The sequence below is a fragment of the Tinamus guttatus genome, unplaced genomic scaffold (genome assembly GCF_059628265.1).
Source record: "Tinamus guttatus ecotype Peru unplaced genomic scaffold, ASM5962826v1 Tinamus_guttatus_pri_ptg000246l, whole genome shotgun sequence".
Classification (NCBI taxonomy): Eukaryota; Metazoa; Chordata; class Aves; order Tinamiformes; family Tinamidae; genus Tinamus; species Tinamus guttatus.
The window spans coordinates 937,266-962,183 of NW_028288780.1; the positions used below are offsets into that span (position 1 = coordinate 937,266).

General features: G+C 40.1%; 1 protein-coding gene across 1 annotated transcript; it reads left to right on the top strand.

The window, feature by feature from the left end:
• The first annotated feature begins 1,647 nt into the window (after window positions 1–1,647).
• On the top strand, window positions 1,648–22,698 carry RHOBTB1 (Rho related BTB domain containing 1). The gene is made up of 9 exons (XM_088526324.1): window positions 1,648–1,845; window positions 2,213–2,316; window positions 13,288–13,473; window positions 15,213–16,180; window positions 16,615–16,733; window positions 18,398–18,548; window positions 19,245–19,333; window positions 20,806–20,911; window positions 21,455–22,698. The coding sequence occupies exons 1-9, from the start codon at window positions 1,654–1,656 to the stop codon at window positions 21,622–21,624; spliced, it is 2,085 nt and encodes a 694-aa protein (XP_088382450.1). The 5' UTR covers window positions 1,648–1,653; the 3' UTR covers window positions 21,625–22,698.
• The last annotated feature ends 2,220 nt before the right edge of the window (window positions 22,699–24,918 follow it).

Sequence of the window (24,918 nt, forward strand, 5' to 3'; positions counted from 1 at the left end):
CGCGGCTGGTGCCACGCTGCAGCCCGGGGCAGGAACGTGGCTGCAGCAGAAAGAGAGCTGCGTGCCACAGCATTCCCGCCCAGGACCACGAGGACGTGTCAGTAGTGGCACACGGAGTAGACAACAGCTGACAGAATTGTCTCCAGGTTTGTCCCAATGACACACAAATACAGATTATAGCCATTTTGGCTATTTCTTCTGCAGTGCATACTCACAATCTTAAATGAGCAAGCAATGTTTAGTCCTAATGCTGACTTTTGTTTTTGCTGTTATATCACTTCAAGTAGTGAAAGAATATACCTAAAAATGGTGTCGGGCTATAGTAGCTGCTAATGCATGCTTTCTCTTAGAACATAGTGCCTCTGACACAGGTAAAAATGAATAGCAAAAGAGGTTGTATTTATTATTTTAAGCAGCCTGACAATTAATACATATTCTATATTTGCATGCAAATGAGCTGTGAATATTAAAGAAAGGGAAATAAATCACTGGGTGTCTCTAGCTGTCATATTTTCTGCTCAGGAAAAATGACCTGCTCCAAACAGTGACCTATGCTTGGTCAGTTAAGGTGCCTGTAGGTTTCCTTGTTGAAATAACTGTCAGGCGAGTACTCCTGAGCGTGTTTGTGCTTGGTGTGTTCCCTATTTCTTCCTCCTTGATAATATTCTCCAGCAGAGACCAGTTTGTTGAACAGACTACTAGAGTTTAGGAAAACAAAATCAGAGATGTTGAACTTTGATCTCGCATTCTCCTTATATGAAAATGACTGACTTTGTTGAGAACATACGAGATGTGATTTTAGTCTTTGAAAGATACTTGTTTTCCAACTGATGACCATATCCATTTATTTGTTTAATACATTGCTGAAGAATATTTAAGCAAATGTTTTCAGTAAAAACTTTCTATCAGATAGTATCTTAAAAAAAAAAAAATCCTTACAAAAAAGAACTTGTAAGTATACCTGAGTATCTGCAAATTTTCCATGAGCTGTTTGGTTTCAGTTTTGTCTGTGGTCTGTACAAACATCTTGGAAAATTTAAGAGTTTGTAATATATACAGGATATAGCGGGATTTGAGTTAACATAGGGTGTGTGTTGTAGAGAACAGAGTCCCTGGAGTCATCTTACAAGTAAGACATTATTTCCTTGGTTTTATTGTGTGCATGTAATTAAAACCCTCTGTGGGACTTGGTTTTGGCTGTGTTATTTGGACAGTCCTAAATCAAATCTCAAATGGCCAAAAGTGAAGAAGGCAGGTTTATACTAGAACCCTTCAGGTTAAACCCACTGATGTCCAGCTTCTTCTGCCTCTTAGCATAAAAAGTATTAACAAGAGGCAAGTTTGTTCTAGTTGTCCTTGTTTCACCAAGATCTATCCGTGCAAATAGGCTTGTGTTTACAGAAACCAAAGTGAAAATAACATGTGAACAGCATAAGCTTATTGCGATCAAAATAGTCCAACATTTCCATAACTGTGTGGTATTTAAAGGAGCAGCTCGTTTCCTTTGGTACAGTTTACTGCAAGCTTTGCCTGTAGACTTTGTCCTCTTCAGGCATCCGGGAGGAAGTGGAAGTAGAAGGCTGTAGTTCTAAATAGCACAGTTCATGCAGTAGAAGAAAACAAGTGCAACTGTCTTGTTCCAGTTCTCGATAAATGGACGCTGACATGGACTACGAAAGGCCCAACGTTGAAACTATCAAGTGCGTGGTGGTCGGAGATAACGCCGTGGGGAAGACGCGGCTGATCTGTGCGAGAGCCTGTAATACAACCTTGACCCAGTACCAGCTGCTGGCAACTCACGTCCCCACTGTCTGGGCCATCGATCAGTACCGGGTCTGCCAAGAGGTAAGGACAGCAGGTCTACAATATACAGAGCACATGCTGTGAGGTTGTACTATTATTTATTGGTGAGCTCTTTCTTGCCAGAATACAGCAGTGACCTCAGAATGTTGTATACAAGGGCTCTACTGCAGCCGTTGCCTCATGTGGAAGGAAGCCAGCATCTCCCCAGCTCATGCATCCCAAAGTTTACCCAAGTTTACCAAAAGATAATAGAAGATGTATATTCTGCAGACGTTTTGTAAAATGTGGCATTTAAAACTACATGTGCTGGACTCTTTCAATGTATTGTGCTTTAGATCTTCTTGCAGGAGAAATAGAAATGTGCTGGTTTGATGGAGGGAAGGACAATGTAATGTGTGTTCTGTTTTAGGTCCTTGAACGCTCACGAGATGTTGTGGATGAAGTGAGTGTTTCTCTCAGGCTTTGGGACACATTTGGGGACCACCACAAAGACAGACGTTTTGCTTATGGAAGGTAAATTGATTCAAACTACATTTCAAATAGCGGCACTAATAAAATTTTACAGCAGAAAAAAATCACAAATCTTAATTTTGAAAAACAAGGACTTAAAAACAATCAAGGGTATTCATATTCCTGCCCACTTCAAAGAGGATTATCCTACTATAAAGATTAAAAGATATAAATATTTAAAAAGCAGCACAGTTTTACTATGCTACATTTACTTGTACAATACACTAAGCTCTGTCAACAAATGTTGTCCCATTTCATATTTTAAAGAACATTTCCAAAAATCAGATGGCAGTTTTACAAAACTGGAAATCAGCATTCCCTGCCTGTATAAGCAGTGTAGGATATAATTGCCTATTTAGTGCTGAACTAACAAGCAGCAGTGTTGGGAAACATCACGCTTATGTGATAGACTTTTTATTTTATTAAAACCCACAATGCTGGATAGGTATCTGGTCTCTTCATAGCAGAGCTCACTGCATTAAAGGTGAAGATCTCATGTATTTTCTTAATTAAAATTATGGAAGGGAAGGGGTTGTCTTCTACAGATATCAAGGGTGTGTTAATAAATGGATTAACCTTGGAAATGGCAAAAAAAAAAAAAAAAAAAAAAATAGATTTTTCCAGCATGTATAATGTAATTTCAGCATAGTTTCAAAAAGGAGCGAAGCCAATGACATGCTTGCTTTTTGTGTAATAGTAATTAGATCTGGCCTTGCCTCAGTGCAGACAGCAGAGCAGCTATCAGACATTTGAATACATTTAGAATGAGAACAGACTGCCTGTATTGGGTGAATAGAGAGGAAGATGAATTTTAAAGGTTATTTCATAACTGTCATTTGAACAAGATCTCAGTCCTTATTTTTACTTTCCTGAACTTCCTTTTTCCAAGGTGATCATGCTTCCATAGATAGATTTATTTTTCCAGCTCAGAATATCCTTTGTATAGACCCTGCTCCAGCTTTGAATTCCATGCTGCTGAAATGTACTAGTTTAGCGTTTTCCTTCTCTCTGTGCCCCCCGATGAAATGAGTGACTTTACAGGACGCAGGTCTTTTCACTGTCCCTCGGGAGCTTTGGAAGGTTGCTGCTCAATGAAGTTCCCAGATACATTTTCTTGCTGTAAAACTCTGCACAGCAGTTTGTGCAACTCCTCTGCTGTGCTCAGCCTGTGTTGGTGGTGAGTTTCTCTGGGAGTTGTGAATCTACTTGAACTTTCAGGTAACAGGAAAGGTGCCCTGAGCGGTTAAGTGTTTCTGTAGTTGATCTAAAGGCTTTCGCTCTGTTGCATCAAGAGCTAGAGTAGCAGCACCCCCAGCATACACTATCTGTGCAATTCAGCAATAAGCAGCTCCATGTGTGAGAAGTTATTGATTTTAAGGTAGCATTGGCCTTAATATTCAGTACTACTCAAGTATGTGAATAGATACTGCTTAACATTTAGCAACATGGAGATCCTGCTTTGATAAGTATGGATGTAACTTAACATTTCCTCTAACCATTCCTTTTTGATGCGGCCTCATGATACTCTGCAGCAGATACTGTGTCACTGAGAAGATTACTAGAGATTAGGAGAACAAAATCAGGCACGTTCTGTGCTCTGATCCAACATTTACTGACAGGATGGAAGAGGGGGAACACCAACATATTTAGCTTCTGATCCTGCAAGCAGCAGGAAGGACACAAATAACTTGAGTTACTGACCAGAACTGAACCCACATTGAATCAGGTTGCTAAACTGTGGTCCATGTAAAAGGGCAGTTCGGGAAGCCTAATATCTTGTTAACATTTTCTTGTTTGTTTGTTTCTGCAAAGTTTGTTAATGCAGGAAGTAACTGGAAACTGCTATAGTCTGAGGAAACTTTTATGAATAGCATTTCAGGTGGATTTATTGAACATGCACGTTTATAGGAGTCATTTCAAATAGTCTCTGTACATTGAACTACAGCCTTCTCATAGTTAAGCTGTATCTTGCAGTACAGTAAAAATGTAGTTTATGTTAAACTGCTCAAGGCAAAACCTACAGCTAGCCAGTGTTTTCTGTTTGTCTGCCTGAAAGATCATTTAACGAGCTATTCCTTCAATTACCTTTGAAACTATTTTATGCAAAGTAGACTGCATGTGCCCCTTATGCAGGGGGAAGTTTTTCAGGTGAACACCCAGCCAAGACCTCTAATAGTCCTAAATGTGTCATGACAAGAAACAGCAAGTCATTAATTTACCAACTACTCTTTGGAAAACATTGTTCCATACAGTTTTGTAAAATATTGCTTAAATAGGTTATGCTATGAATGACAGGCAGAACAGCTAGCAGGACTTACTGCAAAGATAAATACTTAATTTGTTATTTTTCACGGATAGAAGCATAAAAAGAGTTGGACAGAAGGAGTGTCTTACCATTATATTTTTTGTGGGATTGGGAGGAACATTGGAATTCTGTTGAGAATAGGTAATGTTTTTACAGCCATCGTTTAAAATGGGAGTGTAAATATTGAGGTCCAGATTGCACTTTACTGTGTAGTGTTGAGTTCAATAATCACAGTCCTACAGGAGCCTTGGGAAACAAACCCTGACAAACTAAGGGAGAGGGAAGGGAGGAGGCTGGACAGACTCGTGGAAATATTTGCTTGTGGAGTTTTCTAACATGACAGTTTTTTTTCTTGCTGTACTTGTGGTACTTCAGCTTTGGACATATCCAGTCCAGTTCAGCCTTGGCGCTACGTTGTTGATATTGTCCCGTGGGGTTTTATTTGGTGCAGAATTGCTCCAAAATGTTTGAAGATGACACCAGCTGTGATATGATCAGTGCATCGGTTTCTAGTTCCTCGCCACCTCTTCACCTAATAACCATCTAACCTCAGTGCTATTGCATCCTTGAAGCCTACATGTTAGCTGGGAACTTGTGATTAAGCTGAAGTTGCTATTAAGCACCAGCATCCCTGGGAGGCACCAAACTGCTTGTGCAAAGACAGCAACATACCTGCATTTGCATTTCTTTTGGCGTGGCAGGGTTCACTATCCTCTATTCTGCTGTTCAACCTGGCTTTGTATGAGAGTTGTCAACGCGTCATTGTGCTGAAGCTAATTCCAGAAGGAACATGGAAGAAAAGGATTGGCTTGCATATATTTCTTTTTCCTTTGTTTTCCAACTTCTTTTTTTTTTTTTATTAAGTAAACATGTTTCACTAAAATTTTATTAACAAATCAAATTATTATTTTAGTTATTTGATACAGGCAGTTCTAGAGTGTGTGTGTGTGTGTGTGTGTGTGTGTGTGTGCTCACATGAGCACAAATCTGCAAAGAGTTAATTCAGCCCCAATCAAATATTTATTCTCAGTGCTATGTGTTTTGTTGGCTAATTCAGCCAGGATGATTTATTTACTTGTAACTTAAACATGAGCTGTAGACCAAACAAAATCTGTTCATACGGCATGGACAGAAAACAGCTTTTTCCTCATGAGTTACAAATGCGAATAAACCTTGCTGTGAGACTGCTGACAGAGCCTCTTAAAATATGTTTAGTATTGCCTCTGTAAGGCTCAACTTGGCATATGTGTAATATATCTAGAGCAGCAAGAAACTTTCAGTGCACAAAGTCTTCCTTGACTGGAATGAAGAAGTATATATCAAAAGTTATTTGCCGTATTGCATAACTTTACATTTTTACTTGTGCTCATAAGTCACTAGCTGGGAGGGGCAACCAAAATCTTTGGGAAATGCGTAACCTGGGAATTGTCTTTCTGTAGGAATCTTCATCACAGTGAACTATTTCTTTGTGGATAGGTACTAGGTAGTCTTTTTTTTTTTTTTTTTTTTTTTTTTTTTTTTTTTTTTTTTTTTTGAGCTGTTTTCTGTTTCCACAGCTAAACATCTCACTCTGGACTTCCTCGTGCATATGCCAGAATAGGGAAAACCATCGTGCACCAAACAGTTATAACTGTTTTAAAGTGAGTTCGCTTATCAAAAACTCTGACGCCAACTTACCAGGTGAAATTTCTTGACAGCAGTATTTTTTTTAAGTAACAAATAATCAGCTGGTTTTGATGGAAGTGCAAAGGAGGCCAAAGAGTATGAAAGTTCATATTTTCTCCCCAGAATGCATCTAGCTTCTATTAATGTTCTATTTTCACGTCCTCCATGACTTCATAATTCATTCTCACACAAGATACAAAGCTGGCTCCATCATTCCTCCTCCTTCTCTAGATTTCTTTCCTCTCTGTCTTGTCCCTGCCTTCCTACCTGTGTACTTAACTGGCACTTATAAGGAATTGTGATTTTACTGAGTTTTAGGGCCTAACTTTGGATCTTCATTTTTCTTGTTTTGTCCATCCTTACATCTATCCCCTACCTCTTTTCCTAAATATCGTTGCTTCAAATCATGTTTTATGTCAATCCTTTATCTCTGTTGAACTCCATATCTTTTTATGATGGAACATTAGTTTCTGCTGTTTTTTAGAGGATATGAGTGGGAGAGAAGAAATGGATTCGTCTGTTCTTTCTGTTATTCTTCTCTACTATCTTTGATTAAAGTTGGTTGGCTCTGTTGGCTCCAGAGGGATAACATGCTATTGTTCTCATCTGTACAATGGCAGGAAACAGATTTGAAAAACTCGTCTTTCCCTTTTCGTGGCTTGTCCCTATTTTGTGAGTTTTATTTCTCATTATTTTACCTTTCTCTGGAGCTGGCAGTCAGTCGAGATGTATGTTACCAAAACATTCTTAGTTAAATCTTTTTGCATCATATTGTGAGTTTTGGTGTTTGCCTTGGATTGATCAGAGATATTTCAATTTTTCCTGTGCCTTCTTTTACTTTTGCTATCAATTTGTTTACATTTTGGCCTTTGATTTGGTATCTGGGCTTTGTGCTCTACCCTTTTTACAAACAGTGATTTTTGCAGGTAGAGAACAGAATTTTTTGGTCTCTACCAGCCTCACGTAACTATCTCCATAATTGTGTTTGCTGTAGAATTTTTGTTCCTACATAAGGAATGAGGTAGTCAAGGTCTCTGCTCCTATGGGGAAAGAATGGATGTATGAGCATGATATTGTGGATGTGAATAGTGCCAACATGCTTGATTTCAAGGAGAGTTTAACTGGATCCAGGCTGGCCCAGAATCATGCTGGGGTAACTCACAGGCACCTTATTTCAGCTGCAAAGTTCCATTTAACAGTAAGGTGGTATTTTTCATATGTAAAAACTGAACCAGAGTTATGGAAGATTTTGCTTCCTAGAAAATGAACCAAAATCCAAGACTGCGTCAGCAGTCCTTCAACTTAAAATATATATTTTTTTCCCCAATGTTTTATTGTTTGCTGTTTTTAGTCCTGTTGCTCAGTAGACATTTATACAATAAGAGCTCTTACCGGTTTCTGCAGTGTGAGGTATTTTAACCCTTCTTTGTGATAGCAAGACTTCTTTTTTTGTCATTCTCTGTACATGCTCCCATGGGTACTTCAAAGGAAATGGAAAAGATTTTAAAATGCATACTTTTAAAACAAGTTGTACTGTTTGTAAGGAATGTATGGGAAAACTCCACCTTGAAGCATGGCCTTGAAATATGTTGTTTTCTTAAAGGTAGCTTTGCCTTTTTTTATTGCTGTTGTTTCCTACTAACAGTGAACTTGCAAAAGATTTTGGAAATAGATCTGCGTGCTACTCACCACAAAATCTGAATGTATTTCAGGGCATTTTGAGTTTCGCACATTACACCAGTACTTAAGAAGCTTCCCTGCTGTCGGTAAAGTATAGAACTAATTGATTCTCCTGCTCATGGCCAGGGCACTGCATGGTCTTGCCCTGCCTTACTTGGATATCTTCAGCTCCTACCATGCCAGGCACCCCTGCATTTTAGTTTCCCTGGTCTCTCATCTGTTATGAGTGTGTGCATATGAGTCCTGTGTATTCAGGTCATTTTGTTATGCTCACCAGTCACTTACAAATGTTTTCTCATTTCATGTGATGGCTGCAACCGCATTTACTAAAAATTGAGTCCACTTAAAACATGTTATCGGCCTTGCTTATGGCTATCTGCACAAGTTGTTGGGTTTTCTTTTATTGTGTTTGTTTTTCTCCAGCTCTGTGAGATGCATGCATGAAAAATGTTGTACAACTGAGTGAACATCTGTCTTCAAAATGTATACAGATGGGTGTGGAGACATAGCAAGATTTTTTTCTGCCATAAATAAGATTCTGGTTTTAATTCTTAGATGGTCTTTTATTATTCCCAACACTCCTGTGTCGAGGAACTTCTTAGAGCTGGTGTAAGCAGCCAGGCTAACCACACAGTTGTTCCTCTGAGGGTTGCAAACCCGCACAGGTGAACCCTAGAGATGTTTTTTGTGGAAATCTGCCTCAAGCAGGATACGTGCAGCTGTGTGCAGGTCTCTGAGGAACCCCAGAGGGAAATTATGGGAAGTGTGTGTGTGGGGGGGGGGGGGCGGGGAGAATTAAAGGGCAGAAGAAACAAAGGAAAAACAACTTTTTATTGGTAAATAAACATCTCTGGATTAGCTGTTTTGGTTAAATCCAGACAGTCTTAACAGTTTGGATGAACCTGTATCATTTTGCTATATAAAGTGGTAAGAATAGACTCTTTTAGTTCAACCCTGCTTCTTCTCAGAGAAAGCTGAAATCTAGAAATGGAAAAAAAAGACTAACAGGAGATTTTTTCCTGATTTTTTTTTTCCAGTCTTTCTATCTATTTGTAAAGTTTGACTTAAATCAAAATGTGCAACGCACTTGTAGTCAACTAAACTACACTTTGTCTATCCTTAAACTCATTCTGTAGAATTTGACTCTTTAAGCTCTCTAAAAAGAAAATGTGTACTAGTCACTTGTCCTGTAGAAAGACAAGAAGCCAGGGTGACACTTGAGTCTTCCTCCTTTGCTTCCCTCAGACTCTCTGCACTGATTTCCAGATCAGAAACATCTCTTCCAGACCCGTGTTTCTCACAGGTTTAATCTCTTCCTCTTTGTGAACAGAACAGTATTAATGCTTGACTCTATGGCAGCTGATACCCTGCACACATGGTGAGCAATTCTTTCATGAAGTAGTTTTCCCCAGTGTCACATAGGTTATAAGCTAGAGGGAACTGTCCTTCCTGGGCAGCATGGTGTATGCCTTTCAGAAGGCAGCCTGTTTCTTTAACAAGACTCACCCATGTCAGGCTATCTGCAACCAGAGTTTATAGTTCTAGATTCAGATCATGAGCCAGTCAGATGAGGAACACAGTTGCTAAATGTGAGATGTCATTTAATATTGTTACTCCCTTGAATGTCATCTAAAATAAATATATAAGGGAGGATGAATACATGTTGGAGAGTCATTTGCAATGCATCTTTATTGGAAGAAGGATCAGCAGCATGGCATACAGGTGCAGTTGTAGTACAGTTTATTATACCAGGACCGCATCCATAGCGTGAAAGCTATGAGCTTCCAGGTGCCCCAGCTAGAGCCTGGGTTCACGGGTCTCAGCTCTGCCTGGGCCACACTGCATGCTCTTCTGCAGCAACTTGTGATCTTGTGCACCTGGGGCAGTTCAGAGCTTGCGTGCTTGAGGCTCCCAGGATGACAGCACACCACGTGCTGGTGCCTGCCAGAGACTTGGTTCTTTGGAGGGCTGCTTTTCAATTCTGAAGGCTTAAAAAGTGCTAGTTGTTAGTATCAGAATTTTTACTCATCCAGGTTTGGGCACATGTTGCTGAATGCACTGAGGTTAATACTAGGCTTCTGGATGTCTTACCTCTCGCAATATTTGTGACCCGTATTCTATACCCACAGAAGCCTCCTATAGGTAATCCATAACTGTCTTGGGGGCTGATTTCAGACATGCATGTTTGCATTAATGCATGCATTAAAAGCTATTTCTGCAGCTCCATGGAGAGCATTTGAAATGCTTTTATGCTGGACAAGTCAGAAATTATGAGTTCTGGTGATACTTAAAATATGTTCAGATGCTTCAATGTGTGGAGTAGATGATTCATTATTTCTTCTGGTAATGAAAAATATGAAAAGCAGAAGTAAGAATAAGCCACTAATGCATTTCTAACATGTACTACTGAATCTATAAGACACTGTCTCAAATATCTGAGATACTGTCCACCTTTGCTGAGTATTTGCTAATTCTTACCTTTATTTCATGTGGTATTTCAGTATGGAATATCTATATGTGTAGTAAGTGTAACCATAGACTTTTGCTACGGTTTGACAAAGGTGTTAGGCAACAAGCAAGACATCTTGTCCATCTGACCTGAATCCTAATCTAGAAAGAAGATGATGGAGAAGAAGTTGTAAAGCAGCCTTCAGTACTCAAGTCTGTGAAAATGTTTTTATGAATCATTCCTGAATTTTACTTGGAAATGGTTATGAAATGTGTTTTCAAAACAAGCCACTTGTTTTTTTTAAAATACTGCTGCAGAGGGAAAGAAGAAAGCAGAAGTAAAATTGATTCATCCTTTCTCATTGTCCAAGTAACTAAGACACTTAAAATGACACTAAATTAGAGGGTTTTTTAAAAAAATCCTCTCTTTTTAACTTTCCTGGAAATGTAAAAACAACATTGTGTGGGGGTTGTTTTTTTTTTTTTTTTTTGCGCTTGGACAATATTAATGCATTATTTTAACCTGACAGGTTCTGACTTTTAAGAACAGAATTCAACAAACTTTGTATTTGGGGGTTGGTTATTTGTCAACGTGCCTTTGAGATTAAAAGGAAATACGTGTATTTAATTCAAGTTCCCAAAGTACTGTTGTTCCCAAATGTTGATGATCCTCTGTGGACAAGTAATCTTAGGTTTTACAGTCTGCAGTTTGTGCAAGCGGTGCAAATCATGCTTATGACTCGAATGAAAGCTTGCTGTGTTGTGGTGTTACGGTGGGTGGGTTTGAGGAGCTGACAGACCTAGCTCTGGTGCTGATTTCATGTGTGAACTCTGCATGTACCCAGTGAGTGCCCAGTCCCCCTGTTTATGATAGAGGAGAATTTATTTTGCCTTGTCCAGTACTGAACTCTGAGGATCTTCAGTGAGGGGAGCCCATGTTTTAACTTGGGCTAAATAACATGCAAATTACATATTTTATTCCTCTAAATTCTTTTCAAACTCCCACTGGAGCTGTGTTTTCTTCTGATTTTCTGAGAGAATTGATGTCTCCTGGTTTGTGGAGCCAAGAGGTTTGGGTACTCATGGCTGCAATCGTTCCTCTGGCTTTAGGTATTAATTTCTCAAGGGCACAGGACAGTCTGTCTCTCTAAGATGCTTAGGTAGAGTTAGACCCAGCCAGACAGCTGACATTTGCCTTTCTGGCAGCTTGGAGGATCTTGAGTGAATGAACAGTTGTCCTGATTAGAGGATGTGGGCCTCTGACTTTCCATTGCAGCTCTGCTTTGATTTCTGCTTTCTGGGAGCTAAGCAGATGTCACTGGGGTCTAGATTTTGCCTTCCCATGACCTTGAGCAGAGTAAGTTTGAATCTGCAGAATGGTTGCCTCGGGTGGCTGTAAGAGCTGTGCACTGGCTACTTAGCCTATCCATTTTCCTAACTTTTTCTGATTTCAAAAGCCTTTGTCTTTAAATGTGGTGGATGTGATGCCATTTATATAAGCTACAAACCTGGAGCAGGAGCATTTCTCTCGCATTACATTCAGGCTTACAGCAATACCTGTATTGCATGTAGCTATCTTTAGAAACAGCCTTGCTTAGCTAGATCTGTGTCCTTGCTGAAGTGTAGATAGCAGCAATACAGAAGAGGTATTTCATTATTTAAAAGGCAAATGTTAAGATTCATTGCTGTTGCTCTATTCACTATACAATATATTTGTGCTAAGTTAAAGAAGTGAGGTGGACATGGTAATGTTGAGCTTATTCTGCTGACAGGAATAGCTTTACCCCCAGAACTCCCCTCAAGTTTTATTGAGTTTCAGTTCACCTTTTTTTTTTTTTGCGTGAGAGGTGTATTATTGAGGCTGGTTTTACATGTATAATTCTTCCAGCATTTACCAGAAGGACATAAGAGCTTGAGAATGCCTTTCTTAATACTCCATCCTGCTTTCTAAACAGTGAAATTGGCCCAAGTTAGCAAGCCCTGCGGCAGATGCTGAAGCACTTCAGTGCCCTGGGGCAGCAGCTTTGATAGGCTTCAGTGGTGGTTTGGTAGCTGTAGTGCCAACTTTAATCCCCCACACTTCCACTTTGCAAGGCAGTGCTGTGGTGAAGCACTTCTGGTTTTCCCGAAAGCTGTAAAAGCCTGCCACTAGTGTCGTATGCTGAGCTTCCTTTCATTAGGATCTTTATTTGGGCTTGGGTCATCAACATTGCTCAAAGTTCTGCAGGAATTTGAGGAGCTGACAGACCTAGCTCTGGTGCTGATTTCATGTGTGAACTCTGCATGTACCCAGTGAGTGCCCAGTCCCCCTGTTTATGATAGAGGAGAATTTGCTGTTTTAGTGAGTTAGCTGTTAGAGTTGTTGGCAGCGCTGCTGTGCAGCGTGCGGGGCATGGGGATTGTCTTAGGATCTAAAAGGGCCCTGGAGGTTTCTCCATTACAAGTTCAGAAGGGTTCTGGGCCTGCCTGGGCTTTGTGTAGCCTGTTCTAATTCTCAATGCCAGGGATCCTCAGTTTGGGACATAGGTGTCCAGTTAGTATTATTTGAGGAATACTAACAGCCTCTGGATAACTGTGGAATGAAAGTGGAGAATGGCAAGCCCTAGCTCTTTTCCTAGTGACCTCTTTGTATGTGTAGAGATCCCCCTTCGGTGGTGTTCCCAGGTATGTGGCTTTGTGCTGCCGTGCTTTCATGCATGGTGAAATGGGTAGCTTCTATCCAACCTTTGCACGAGTAACCTGGATTTTGACGTGGGGTTTTAGTGAGTTTTTTAAAGCATACAGTGGTTTCTATTTGGATTGATGAAAATAGGTGAAGCTGCGGTGAAAAGCAAGGCAGTTGATTTTTAATTTTTGTTTTCATGTTGCCTTTCTAGGTCTGATGTAGTTGTTCTGTGCTTTTCAATTGCTAATCCCAATTCCCTGAATCATGTGAAAACAATGTGGTATCAAGAAATCAAGCACTTCTGTCCTCGCACACCGGTCATCCTGGTGGGCTGCCAACTCGATCTCCGTTACGCTGATCTTGAAGCTGTTAACAGAGCTAGGAGGCCTTTGGCAAGGTAAAATTTAAACAAAAAACTGAAAAAGTTCACCTTGTTAATTATGTACAGCACCTTTTCAAAGAGAAATGATACTGCGAGGTATGCTTTTTTGAAATAAGTAGATTTTTGCTTTCTTTTTGTTGTTCATTTGTGGTTAGCTCTTTAATAAATGCAGTTTCTTAGTGTATGTTTTAAAGAATGTTTTTGCATATTGGAGGTCTGAAGTTGGTTGGATGCTTGGACACAACTACAATATCTCATTAATAGGAATTACTAAACATTGGCAAATGTGTTTTTTCTCTATTGGAACGTGTGCATCGTGTCCTTTCATGTTGTCACTGCCAGGTACTGTTTCAAACTGATAGAATTCTACTGGGTCTTTTCATTTATTTATTTTTATTTTAATTCTCAATTGAGTTTAATTTTATAAACATGATCCTAGATCATAACAGAAAGTCAAGCAGTTGAACTTCGAACTTTCAAAATTTAATTTACAAGAGAAAGATATTCCAGGTTATTCTAGAAAATTTTTGTTTTCCCCAAATTCAGAAGACTATTTTCTTCCTTTTATGTAAATTTGTGCATTGAATGAAGCTAGATTCATAGGAATAATCATATCCATTATCTTGTAATCGAAATTTTACCTTAACACATATTCATGAATGGGTTGAGTTAATATTTCATGGGCTTTTAGAAGAGCTTGCTTTGTCTTGCTTTTAAATTCTTGACCTTGCAATATATTTTCATAGGTTTGTGAATTTATTAGATTTCTTCTTCTTTTTTTCTGGCCGATTCTTTAAAAGGAAACGTTTTCAGGAAAGCAAACCAAAAAACCCCTTGGGATTTCCTCTCCCCTCAGCCTGGCTTCAGGCAGCAGCGCTTGTATCACTCGAGCGGTTGGTGCCCAGCGCAGGCTGCTGTCCCCACGTCCGTGACTAGCTGGCGACAGGAGGAAGGTGCCACCCAGGCCGGCAGTGCCCGGCACGCGGGCTGGAGCGCCAGGAACGAACCAGGGGGGCTCCGCTCGCGGACGATGTCCGCGAGCGGAGCCCCCCTGGTTCGTTCCTGGCGCTCCAGCCCGCGTGCCGGGCTAGAGCCACTCGGCACCTCCACAAGGTCCCACGTAAGGCGGCTGCAGCCAAGACGGGCCCATCTCCAAGTGGTCGGGTGCAGGTTTAGTCGTAGGCTGCTATTATTTTCCTCAAAAAGCATGAGCTAAGAAGCATTTCCCGTTTCATCTTTACCTTGCTTTGTGGCGTTTCTATGGGATGAGAGTGCCCACTTGAGTTCAAAGGGTGGATGCAAACCAAGATACTGATACAGTATCTGATACAGTATCTTGGTAAAAAGGAATTTATGAAATTATTTAAAGATGAAAGTTCTCAAGCATCCTGTCAGCTTTGCTTGCTGCCAGTTTAACACTTAACATTTTGTGGAAATGGTTTCTATCTATGTAGTTACATTACAAAGACACCACAATGCTTAAACAATTACAGTTTTATGCTATTCTAAGATGCTCTGGTATAGTGCTTTTAGATATGCAAAGGGTTTAATGAGCTTAATTTTGTATTTCATATTCATTTGAATGATATATATTTGTATTTGTATATATTTATATATTTGTATATATTTCATATATTTGTATTTCATATTCATTTGAATCTCAGGAATTGGTGCTGAAATTCTGAATTCTGTGGGTTTTGGAGTAACTTTGTGATGATCATTGTGTGTAAGGGTCTTTTTTTATTTACCTGTAGGCCTATAAAAAGAGGAGATATTTTGCCACCAGAAAGAGGCAGAGAGGTTGCCAAGGAACTTGGGATACCATATTATGAAAGCAGTGTATTTGACCAGTTTGGAATTAAAGATGTGTTCGACAATGCAATTAGAGCTGCCCTGATCTCCAGAAGACACCTGCAATTCTGGAAATCACATTTGAAAAAGGTCCAAAAACCTCTACTTCAAGCTCCATTCCTACCTCCGAAAGCACCTCCTCCCATTATCAAAATTCCAGAGTGTCCCATACCGAGCATGAATGAAGCTGGATATTTACTGGATAACCCACTGTGTGCAGATGTTATGTTTGTTCTCCAGGAGCAGAACTACATTTTTGCTCACAAGATTTACCTAGCTACCTCCTCCTCCAAGTTTTATGACCTTTTTTTAATGGAATGCGAGGAAAGTCCAAGCTTGGATGAAATAAAATGTAACAGAGAAAGTACAGACAGGGATGCTCCGACATCTCATTGTGAGACAAATGAGGATAGTGATGAGGTACCCTTAAAATCTGCCGAAGTCAAACTTCCAGCACCAGGAAGTGAGGACTCTCTAAACACCCTGGACCCTGAAGCTGGTGAAAGTAGTTCTGCAGCAAGGTCTCTCTCATCCTGGGGTAAAGGGTTCGTCAGTGTGCACAAGGAAATGCAAGTGAACCCTATTTCAAATAGGACGTGTCCTGTAACTGTGGTAAGAATGGACTCATCTGTGCAGGCTGGACCTTTTAAAACTGTTTTGCAGTTTTTGTACACGGGGCAACTGGATGAAAATGAAAATGATCTCACAAGATTAGCTCAGATTGCTGAAATCTTGGAAGTATTTGATTTGCGAATGATGGTGGAGAATATTATGAATAAAGAAGCCTTCATGAATCAAGAGATTACGAAAGCATTTCATGTCAGAAAAGCTAATCGGATAAAAGAGTGCCTTTGTAAAGGGACATTTTCGGGTGAGTAAATATACACTTTCACTGAGAAAATCCTAATTATCCTTTCATTCATGTTACTGCCTCTTCACAAACTTGAAAAACTGTGACAACTGACATTGTTCTGAGAGGAGAGAAAAACCCAAAGTTACAGCGTTACCGGGGGCCGGTGTTTTCAAGCTAGGAGTCTGGTGTTTAATTTCTCAAAACCTATACAGAAGCTTTTAAATAAGTGACCTGATTTTCCAAAGTGTTGAAAATCCAGTATCTCCATTTTCAGAAGGCCTTTTAAGTTTATTTTTTTTCATTAACCAATATAAAACCCTAGAGTCATCTGCAGCGGGGGAAGGAAAGAAGTAATTGCTTAAGAAAGTGCAAGTGGAAAGCACACTCTTAAGCCACAGATCCACTTTATACCCAGATTTGCAGCCGTGCTTGTTTCTTTGTTTCTCTGGCAGATGTGACATTTAAATTGGATGATGGAACCATAAATGCCCACAAGCCACTGCTGATCTGTAGCTGTGAATGGATGTCTGCGATGTTCGGAGGATCATTTATTGAAAGCTCAAACAGTGAGGTATTTGTTTGTTCCCATCCATTTTGCTCATAATGTCTGATGTGCTTGGGGAAATTGAAGCATTGTTCTGTAGCTATTTGGGGGTTTGCAATAAGCCCTGGATTTTTTGTTATTATTATTTTTTTTTTCTTCCCGTAAAGAGTTGGGATGTTCTTCTTAAGGCCCTATGTTTAGGACACCTAGGAAGATAGCTTATTTTCTATAAGGCATGAGATGCCTTGTTTCGATGTCATAACAGGATTTTTAAAAATGAAGTTCTAAAAAGGAAAAATAAATAAAGGAAAAATTGAAGCTGTAAGTTTTGTTAAACTTATTTTAAAGATTGTAAAATATATTTTCACAAATCAGAACTGTTACAGTGAGAACACTTGGGGCAGGGAGGGCTTCAAAGAGAGGAATAAAAGTTAAAGAACATGAAGTTTTAAACTGGAAAATGGAGTTGGCTTTCTAGTACCTGAGTAGAAAACAGCACAGGTCTTCACATGCACCAGCCTGTCCCCTTGCATAAGACAGATAGAAGGCAAAGCGTAAAGATCTTGGTGCTTCAGGGGTTTGCAGCAGAAGTGTTCAGGTACCTCCAGAATTTTTTTTCAAATTCTAACATTCTGCTATTCCTTTTTCCTGTATCTTACCATATGCAGAGCTGGCTATTCTGCTTTGATTTCCTTGTCCCCTTTGGTAGTAATGGGTCTTGTTTAAATTAAGAGGGTTTTTTTTTGTTTGTTTGTTTGTTTTTTATTATTCTGGAAGATTATTTTCTACTTTATACTTATTTTTTTTGTCTCTTCTTATACAGCTTTAAACATAATTCCTTCCCAGGGGCATGCTCAGCAAGTGGTTCATTAAAAATATATAGTTTGATAGTAGTAAGCAACATTTGGCAATGAAAAATATACATTCATTTTCTTACAGCCTTTTTTGATAGTAAACTTAACAGACTTAATTCATCTTTGCAATTTAAAATATCTAGCTTTCATTTTCTAGAGTTTAAGGCATTCAGTAATGAATCTGGAAGTTTAAAAGTGCAGGTGGAAATGAATTTGTTGTTTTCTTCGCCTGTCCAACTTTTTACTTGCGTTGTGCCCCACATAAAGTAATAGTTTTATAAACTTATTTACTGAATACTTAATGTTCTCTGCATTAACAAAAATATATTATTAATTAATTTTACAACTAGCCCTTCTTGAAGAACTGAGCTGTTTCCCACAGTGCCTGACGTGTATTAGGGGTTGGTGTTTTAGCGCTATAGAATCTGGGCTTGAATTCCAGTTATTCAGGCAAAAGCTAAAAGCAATATTCGCAAACTTCCGAAGTTAACTACCAACTACAGGAGAACCACAATGGGTCCCCTTCTAGCTAGAAGTACAAGTTGGCTGCTCCCAGGCAGACAGATTAATTTGCATGTGCTTATATTTTGTATACACGTGTACATATATATCCAGTCAACTGGGAGGGTTGCCTGTTGGAGCAAAGAACCTGACTCTGGAAGTGTGCTTCCTAGCGGCGGCATCTTGAATTTTACTGGGATTTTTTATTTTATTTATATATTAAGAAATGTCTTCATTTCTAAAATAAATTGGTGCATAAGTGGCAAAAGTAAAATATGACTTCTATATGAGGAATGCTCGGTTAGTACAGATTTTTCTTTTTAATATCTTTTCCAGGTAGTTCTTCCCAACATAAACACGACTTCCATGCAAGCAGTTTTGGATTACCTGTATACCAAACAACTGTCCTCCAGTCAGGACCTGGACACACTTGAGTTAATTGCTTTGGCAAATAGGTTTTGCCTTCCTCACCTGGTTGCACTAGCAGGTGAGGGTTTGTGGCCTTGTCCAATACATGTCTTCTGCAAGGGCTGAAACATGTCTTAATGGTCTTGCAGCACAGGATTTTGTTACATGTCAAGGAAAATAAGTGTTTTCCTTCTGCAAGGCGGTTGTAATGCAAGTTGATATTTTCACTTGGAAAAAATATTACTTACCTTTCTCTTGCCTTTCTTAGTCTTGGGCTAAACCACCTCAGCACATGGAAATTCAACCCTCGTCTCAGAATAACTTTTTAACCATTTATTTGGACAAAAGTGACCGGATACTACTCAGTTTGCGAATTAAATCAATGAACCCCCAAATAACCCCTGAATTTTGAGGGGGGTGTGTGTGTGGACTTTGCCTTTCTGTAAGTGGGCATTAATTGCAGACTTGCTTTCTCTGAGACACAATAGGAATTGTGTAGAAGTTGTCCAGTCATCCCATCCGTTCCAGCTCAACTGGAGTAAGAGAGGTTGTGCCAGGATGGAGGGTCTCTTGGCATGACAGTAAAGGCCAGAATTTGCCTTCCGCTGCTTTCCCCCAGGCTGAAGTCGCTTGAACTTTCGGGGTGAATCTGCACGGGAGGGAGGGAGGACAGAGCTTCTCTGGTGCCTTGGTCGTTGAACGCATAGTCCTGGCAGGTGCTCTGGCTTTGGCATGGGCTGTTTCTGTGCGAGTGACTCGTTGTCTCCTCTAACAGAGCAGCATGCGGTACAAGAGCTAACAAAAGCCTCCATGAGCGGCGCTGCAATAGATGGAGAAGTGTTATCCTACCTGGAAGTGGCCCAGGTCAGTGTGGACTGTTCTTTAAAGATATTCTAGTCATCTGCATTACTTTTTTTCAGTGCCTTAATGGTTTTGAGCACTGCATCTAAGTGGCTCAGAGTCTTTTGCACTGGCAGTGTTTGACAATAAAACGTAATTTTGTTTTCTTTTGCAAAGCAGTTTTACCCTGTGAACATTAGTTTAATGTTAAAAACCTTTGTCTAAAGAACCTAGGGGGAGATAGGTTGTCTTTCAAGTACTTATTTTAATTTTTCTTGATTGTGTTACTTACAAGATCAAAATTCTCATGGCTGTGTTTTAAAATGAAATATAATGTAAGAAACCTTTCTAGCTTTGTAGTGACAACTGAACCTTGGATTCTTCCCCCATTAAATTCCTGTAGATATTCTTAGACCCGTATTGCAAGGGCTTTTGTATATACGTATATATATTCTTAGAGTTTTGATAGAGTGAGTACAAATCCTACTACTCTACGGTCAAGCAGGTTGTCTCAAACATCTGCTTGAATCCCAGAAACCATGAAAAGGAGGAACTCTCAGTTAAACTGCTCATCTCTTTTTTTTTTTTTTTTTTTTTTTTTTTTTTTTCCTTCTTCCCCCTCCTCCCCCCAAAAAAAGTGCTACAGCAGTCTCCCAAATACAGTAGTACAAGATAAAATATTTTATAAATTGGAATTATTCTAGATTTTACACTAATGAAGAGTTTAGCTCCAGCTTGTCTTAAAGTCTAGAGTCGAGCGATACTGAAATACAGCACATGTTGGCCACCATGCAGGATTTCCTTCAGCTGCTTTGAAGCATCTCTGTGCAATGCCCATAATGATGTTATAAAACCAGAACTGAATCTCTTCCAAGAAAAAGCAGCTCATTTTACTTCATTTTGAATTTGTAAAGTGTTTTTTCTTTGGTTGGAGACAGAAGTAACATGTTTAAACTCTGTTAGGATATTCTCTGTGCTCTGTACTTATACAGAATGATGTGTTTATAACCTAAGATCACAGCAGACAGCCAGAATGCCAGGCAGATACATGTGCTCTCCAAACCTGACTGTGTGGAGAGCTGTGCTTCCTTACGACCATCAGAAACTTGCAGAAGGTTTGGTGTTGAGCTTTCAGCACTGCTTAAATTCTGTCAGTGAGCACAGTTTCCTGGAGAGGTACTTCACAGGAAGGCTTGTAGTAACTGAGAGGGCATTTAGGTGGTACAAACTTATCAGCAAATTCAGGCCTTGTGTGTGAGCGAGTGCAGCGTGCCAGAGGCCATGCACACGAGGCACCTATTCATGAGCCTTTGGGACCACTGGGTGCTCTGACAGAATTGTGCCTAAAGGAGACAAACATGGGCCAGGGCACCCAGAGGCCGTGTCTGAGCCTCAGAAGCTTCCCTGTGGCTTTAGGAGGATGCTGCCACGTAGAGTCCCTGCAAAATGAACCATAACTTCAGGAAATGGAATAAGCTGCTTGTTTTTCTTTGCAGTTTCACAATGCTAACCAGCTGGCAGCTTGGTGCTTGCACTACATCTGCACCAATTACAACAGTGTTTGCTCCAAATTCCGCAAGGAAATCAAAGCTAAATCTTCAGGTATGGACAACTTTGTTCCGCAGTTCTCATTATGTTTCCTCTTGTTTCAGCCCGCCCTGTTCATCAAGCATGAGCATCTAGGTGAGCTCAGGTAGCCGTGCGACTTTACATTTGCTCTCCCTCTCCAGGGTAGCATCCTTCCTATCTGTGGGGGCAAAATTTAAAAAAAAAAAATAAAGCCTAAGTCATTAGCCTGATTCCAGGGCAAGCTTTTTATTCTCTGCCTGTTTCAGCTATGATAAAAGTAGCAGAGCTGTTTTCACACTCCATTCTTCCAGAAAGCAAGCCCTTGACAGGGCTTTTTAATCCTTGTGTGGTGGGCTGAGGCTTCTTGGGTACTGCTGCTTTTGTAGCCTTTCCACTGCTTAAGTAATGCAGAGAGGAGCCTGGAGGAAGCCCTGAGAGGTGGGATGACCGGAGGCTGGGTGAGCGGTTAGGGGAGAGAAAGGCCTTGCAAAGCTTCCTGTGGACAGTCAAGGCAGTTCCAGGACTTGTGTAGCTTACTGGTGTGCTTGGAGGCTTCTGCTTGCTTCTTTCTAACAGATAATCAGGAATACTTTGAGAGGCATCGCTGGCCACCTGTGTGGTACCTAAAGGAGGAAGATCACTACCAGCGAGTTAAGAAGGAGAGAGAGAAGGAAGACGTTGCGCTGAACAAGCACCATTCAAGGCGGAAGTGGTGCTTCTGGAACTCCTCTGCTGTGGTCGCCTGAGCAAAGCAAACAGGTGGAAATCTGTAGCCAGCCTCAGAAATTAGTCTTATTGTTAGAAATAAGATGTAGTTCAGGTTTTCAGGCACTAACTTTGTTCCACATGTGTGCATTTATTATTGCTGTGGTCAAAAGCACAAGCTCACTTAAAGTGAGCCTGGAACAGCTCCTTGAAGTCATATGTATATTTTTGGCTAGTAAGCAGATAAATGTCTACCATTATTACTTTTCTTTTTATACAAAAAAAATCCAGCATTAATGTTTCAAACTCCAATGGGGAAATATTTTTATACTGTCTGGTGTATTTTGTTTAAATACAATTCTGGATTTCATTTTGTTTTACAGATGACAAAATAACCATGTAGCAGCTTTGTAATTAGATTTTAACTATTTTTCCTATGCGAGTACAGTGAAATAGAGAATCCTCAGTCGTAAGAGACCACCTTTAGAATATCCCATAAAAAGTCATTGTAGTCAAAAGATCTAGTTGCCTAGTATAAGGGTTTTTTAAAACTAAGTACTGTGCACTCGTAATATAATTAGATGGTTATTTCCCTTTTCTACAGAAAAGGCTTATAATAAGATCCAATAACTGCAAGACATAGAGTGCTTGATCCTTGTTCACCTGAATAATAGGCAGTATAATTACCTGTTCAGCTGCAGGCAAATGTATTTCTAATATTTGCCATGTAAGTGCAAATACTTACAGCTGTGGGCCATGTGAAATCTAGTGATCCTAAGTATTCAGAGGTTTTAAATGTTTAGATTAAAGAGGATGATTCTAAAATCATTTAGAAGGGCTTATTAATTTATATACTTATACAGGTGTGGACCTGAATATAAAAAGCAGTTACACTGCCTGTATTTGAATTACTGCATGGCAGTCACCTTGTTCCGTTGGGATCCCGCTGCTGCAGCCATTCCTCATGCAGAATTCCTCTTTGCTTCAGTGGAAGCAAGCGAAAGGGCTGCAAAAACAAGTAGGAGCTATTCTGTGTTGTGGCTTTTTGTGAATGGAGAAGGATCTTCACATGCCAGGTCATTTCAGTTTGATCCAGCTTGTTTCGTAGCTTCTCCGAGATAGAAATCAGTGTTAGATGCTGTTTAAGTAGAGTGTGTATTCCCTCTGGAAGTAGATATTCCCAGCTGGGGGCAAATCATGGGGGGAAGGAAGAACCCTGCATTGGGGGGCGGGGGGAAAAAAGCCTCCAGTGTTTTCCAATATCCTGTGTGTTTTTATCAACCATTGCTCTAATGTTGCAGTGTTACACTAGAATACATAAGGATGAGAGAGTGCTTAAAAGACCAAAAAGGAAATGAATATACTGTAGAGCATACATATGCCATCCTGCGTAGTGTCTCAGGCACAATTCCCTAACAAAAGTAGGGTTGTATGGTAGGGCTAACGTTGCCTGGTGCTGGCAGCTCAGCACAGCAGTGTGGATACGCGGGTTATTCTTTTGGTTTTGTTTCTCTCTGCGGTGCCCAAGCGCAGGGCCGTGCAGTGAGCCCCGGTGCGGTAGGTAGGGTGCTGGGCTGGAAGCCCTGCACAGCTCTTGGGAGGTGAGTGCTGAGCAGAGCGGGGTCAGCCTGGGAAGAGGAACGCTGCCCTGCAGCCACCTCGGAGGAAAGCGGGGCCGGACGCCTTCCTCCGAACGATGCGTCGCCACGCGGCGATAAAGAAGGGCTATAAACAACGGTGGCAAATGCACTCTCCCTAATTGCTGGTCAGTGAGACCTGGGGAGGGGAAGAAAGAATGAGAGAAGCCTAGGATGGGATTAGTATTTGTAATCATAAAATGTTCAACAGTTGCATTTTAAATAAGTATTGCTACTAGGTTTTACACAACCAAAGCTACTGTATGATTGTAATCTTGCCAAACTGTAAAGGATGTATAAATGAAACTGAGGTATATGCAATAATATCCAGTTGTACTAGTTATCAGCTGCTATAACCAAGTGGCTGGTTCATTTGGTTAATGCTGTCTATGGCCTTTAATCTTGGTGTTTATTTTGTGTTTTTTATTTTGGAAAAAAAAAAGTCAATAAAACTGTTTAGTTACAAATTTCTCTCAGTTCTTTGAAGAAACTTCTTAAATTCTATATTAGTTACCTCCCTTTCTAGTGTTGTTTCCCAGCAGTAACGTACTCAATGAATGTACTCAACTCAGATGGACAGCATATTAGGAATTGTGCTTGGGAACATTACAAGAAAGTCCTACAGTGTTTGTATATGATTGGAGTGGGAACAAGTTGGCACTTGTCACTTACTTTTGAACTGCGTGACCAAAAAAAACATTGTGACTTTTCCCTGTGGTTTCCAATATTTAATTGCCATGATATTACTCATGGGACATGAAACTAATTAATCATGACAGACACAGGGATGAAAAATGCAAACAAACAGCATGACTTCTGCCAGTTCTGCAGCATGCTCTGAACTTTCTGTAAATAATGGTTGCTCTTGCTTTCCCCCTCCAGGGTTGCCAGCCATTATGCAGAACTCCTGGTTACCTGGTGGTGGGTTTGCAACAACTGCATCCCTGAATATATGCTGTTAAACTGACAAAGCTAGAAAGGTAGTGCTCTTCTGGAGAGCTTGCACAATGTAGTGGGACAGAGCCTTGTCTGTGATTTTTTTTTTTTTTTTTTTTTTTTTTTTTTTTTTTTTTACAGCTCTTCAGCAATGCCAAGGACATAGAAAGGGAGCATGTTCAGCACACAATGTACTTCTTTCTAAAGTGCTAATTTATGAGTGTGTTACGTATCCTACTGATTTATTTTTGGAAGCAAGATTTTATTCTTTGAATTTGCAACTAGAAGTGAAGTAATGGGCTCAGTGCAAGAAGTAGAGACAAACATCTCTCCATCAGATTCTCGGAACTACAAGTACCAAAACAGAAGTTTTGCTCTTTGGACAGTTCTTTAAATGTTATGCTCATTTAGAGAAATTTGTTTATCTTTTGTCTTCTTTTTCCTGGGAAGTCTCACTCAGCTTATTTCTTAGAGGATTTTTGTAGTTTTCCTCTAAGGCAGAGAGGTACTTCTGGGAGCAAGTTCACTGGAGGCCTCCTTGCTGTTGTCTCGTAGTCAGCCTTGTAGTCGCATTGTGCCGTAAGGTAAGTAAAGCTACATGGTATTAAACACGTGTACATTAAGAAGCATTACCCATTAGAAGTGATTAATCTAGTCATCCCTTCCGAGCACTGCAAACATGATTGTGCCAGAGAAGGTAGGAGAAGAGCACTGCACTCTATCAGCAACTTACCCACCTTGAGACATCCTTCAAACACACAA

Coding starts and splice junctions, on each gene's coding strand:
- RHOBTB1 (XM_088526324.1), top strand. CDS start 1,654: ATGGACGCTGACATGGACTACGAAAGGCCCAACGTTGAAACTATCAAG. Junction 16,181..16,614: donor TTGTAAAGGGACATTTTCGG/GTGAGTAAATAT, acceptor TTTCTCTGGCAG/ATGTGACATTTAAATTGGAT. Junction 19,334..20,805: donor CCTACCTGGAAGTGGCCCAG/GTCAGTGTGGAC, acceptor TTTTCTTTGCAG/TTTCACAATGCTAACCAGCT.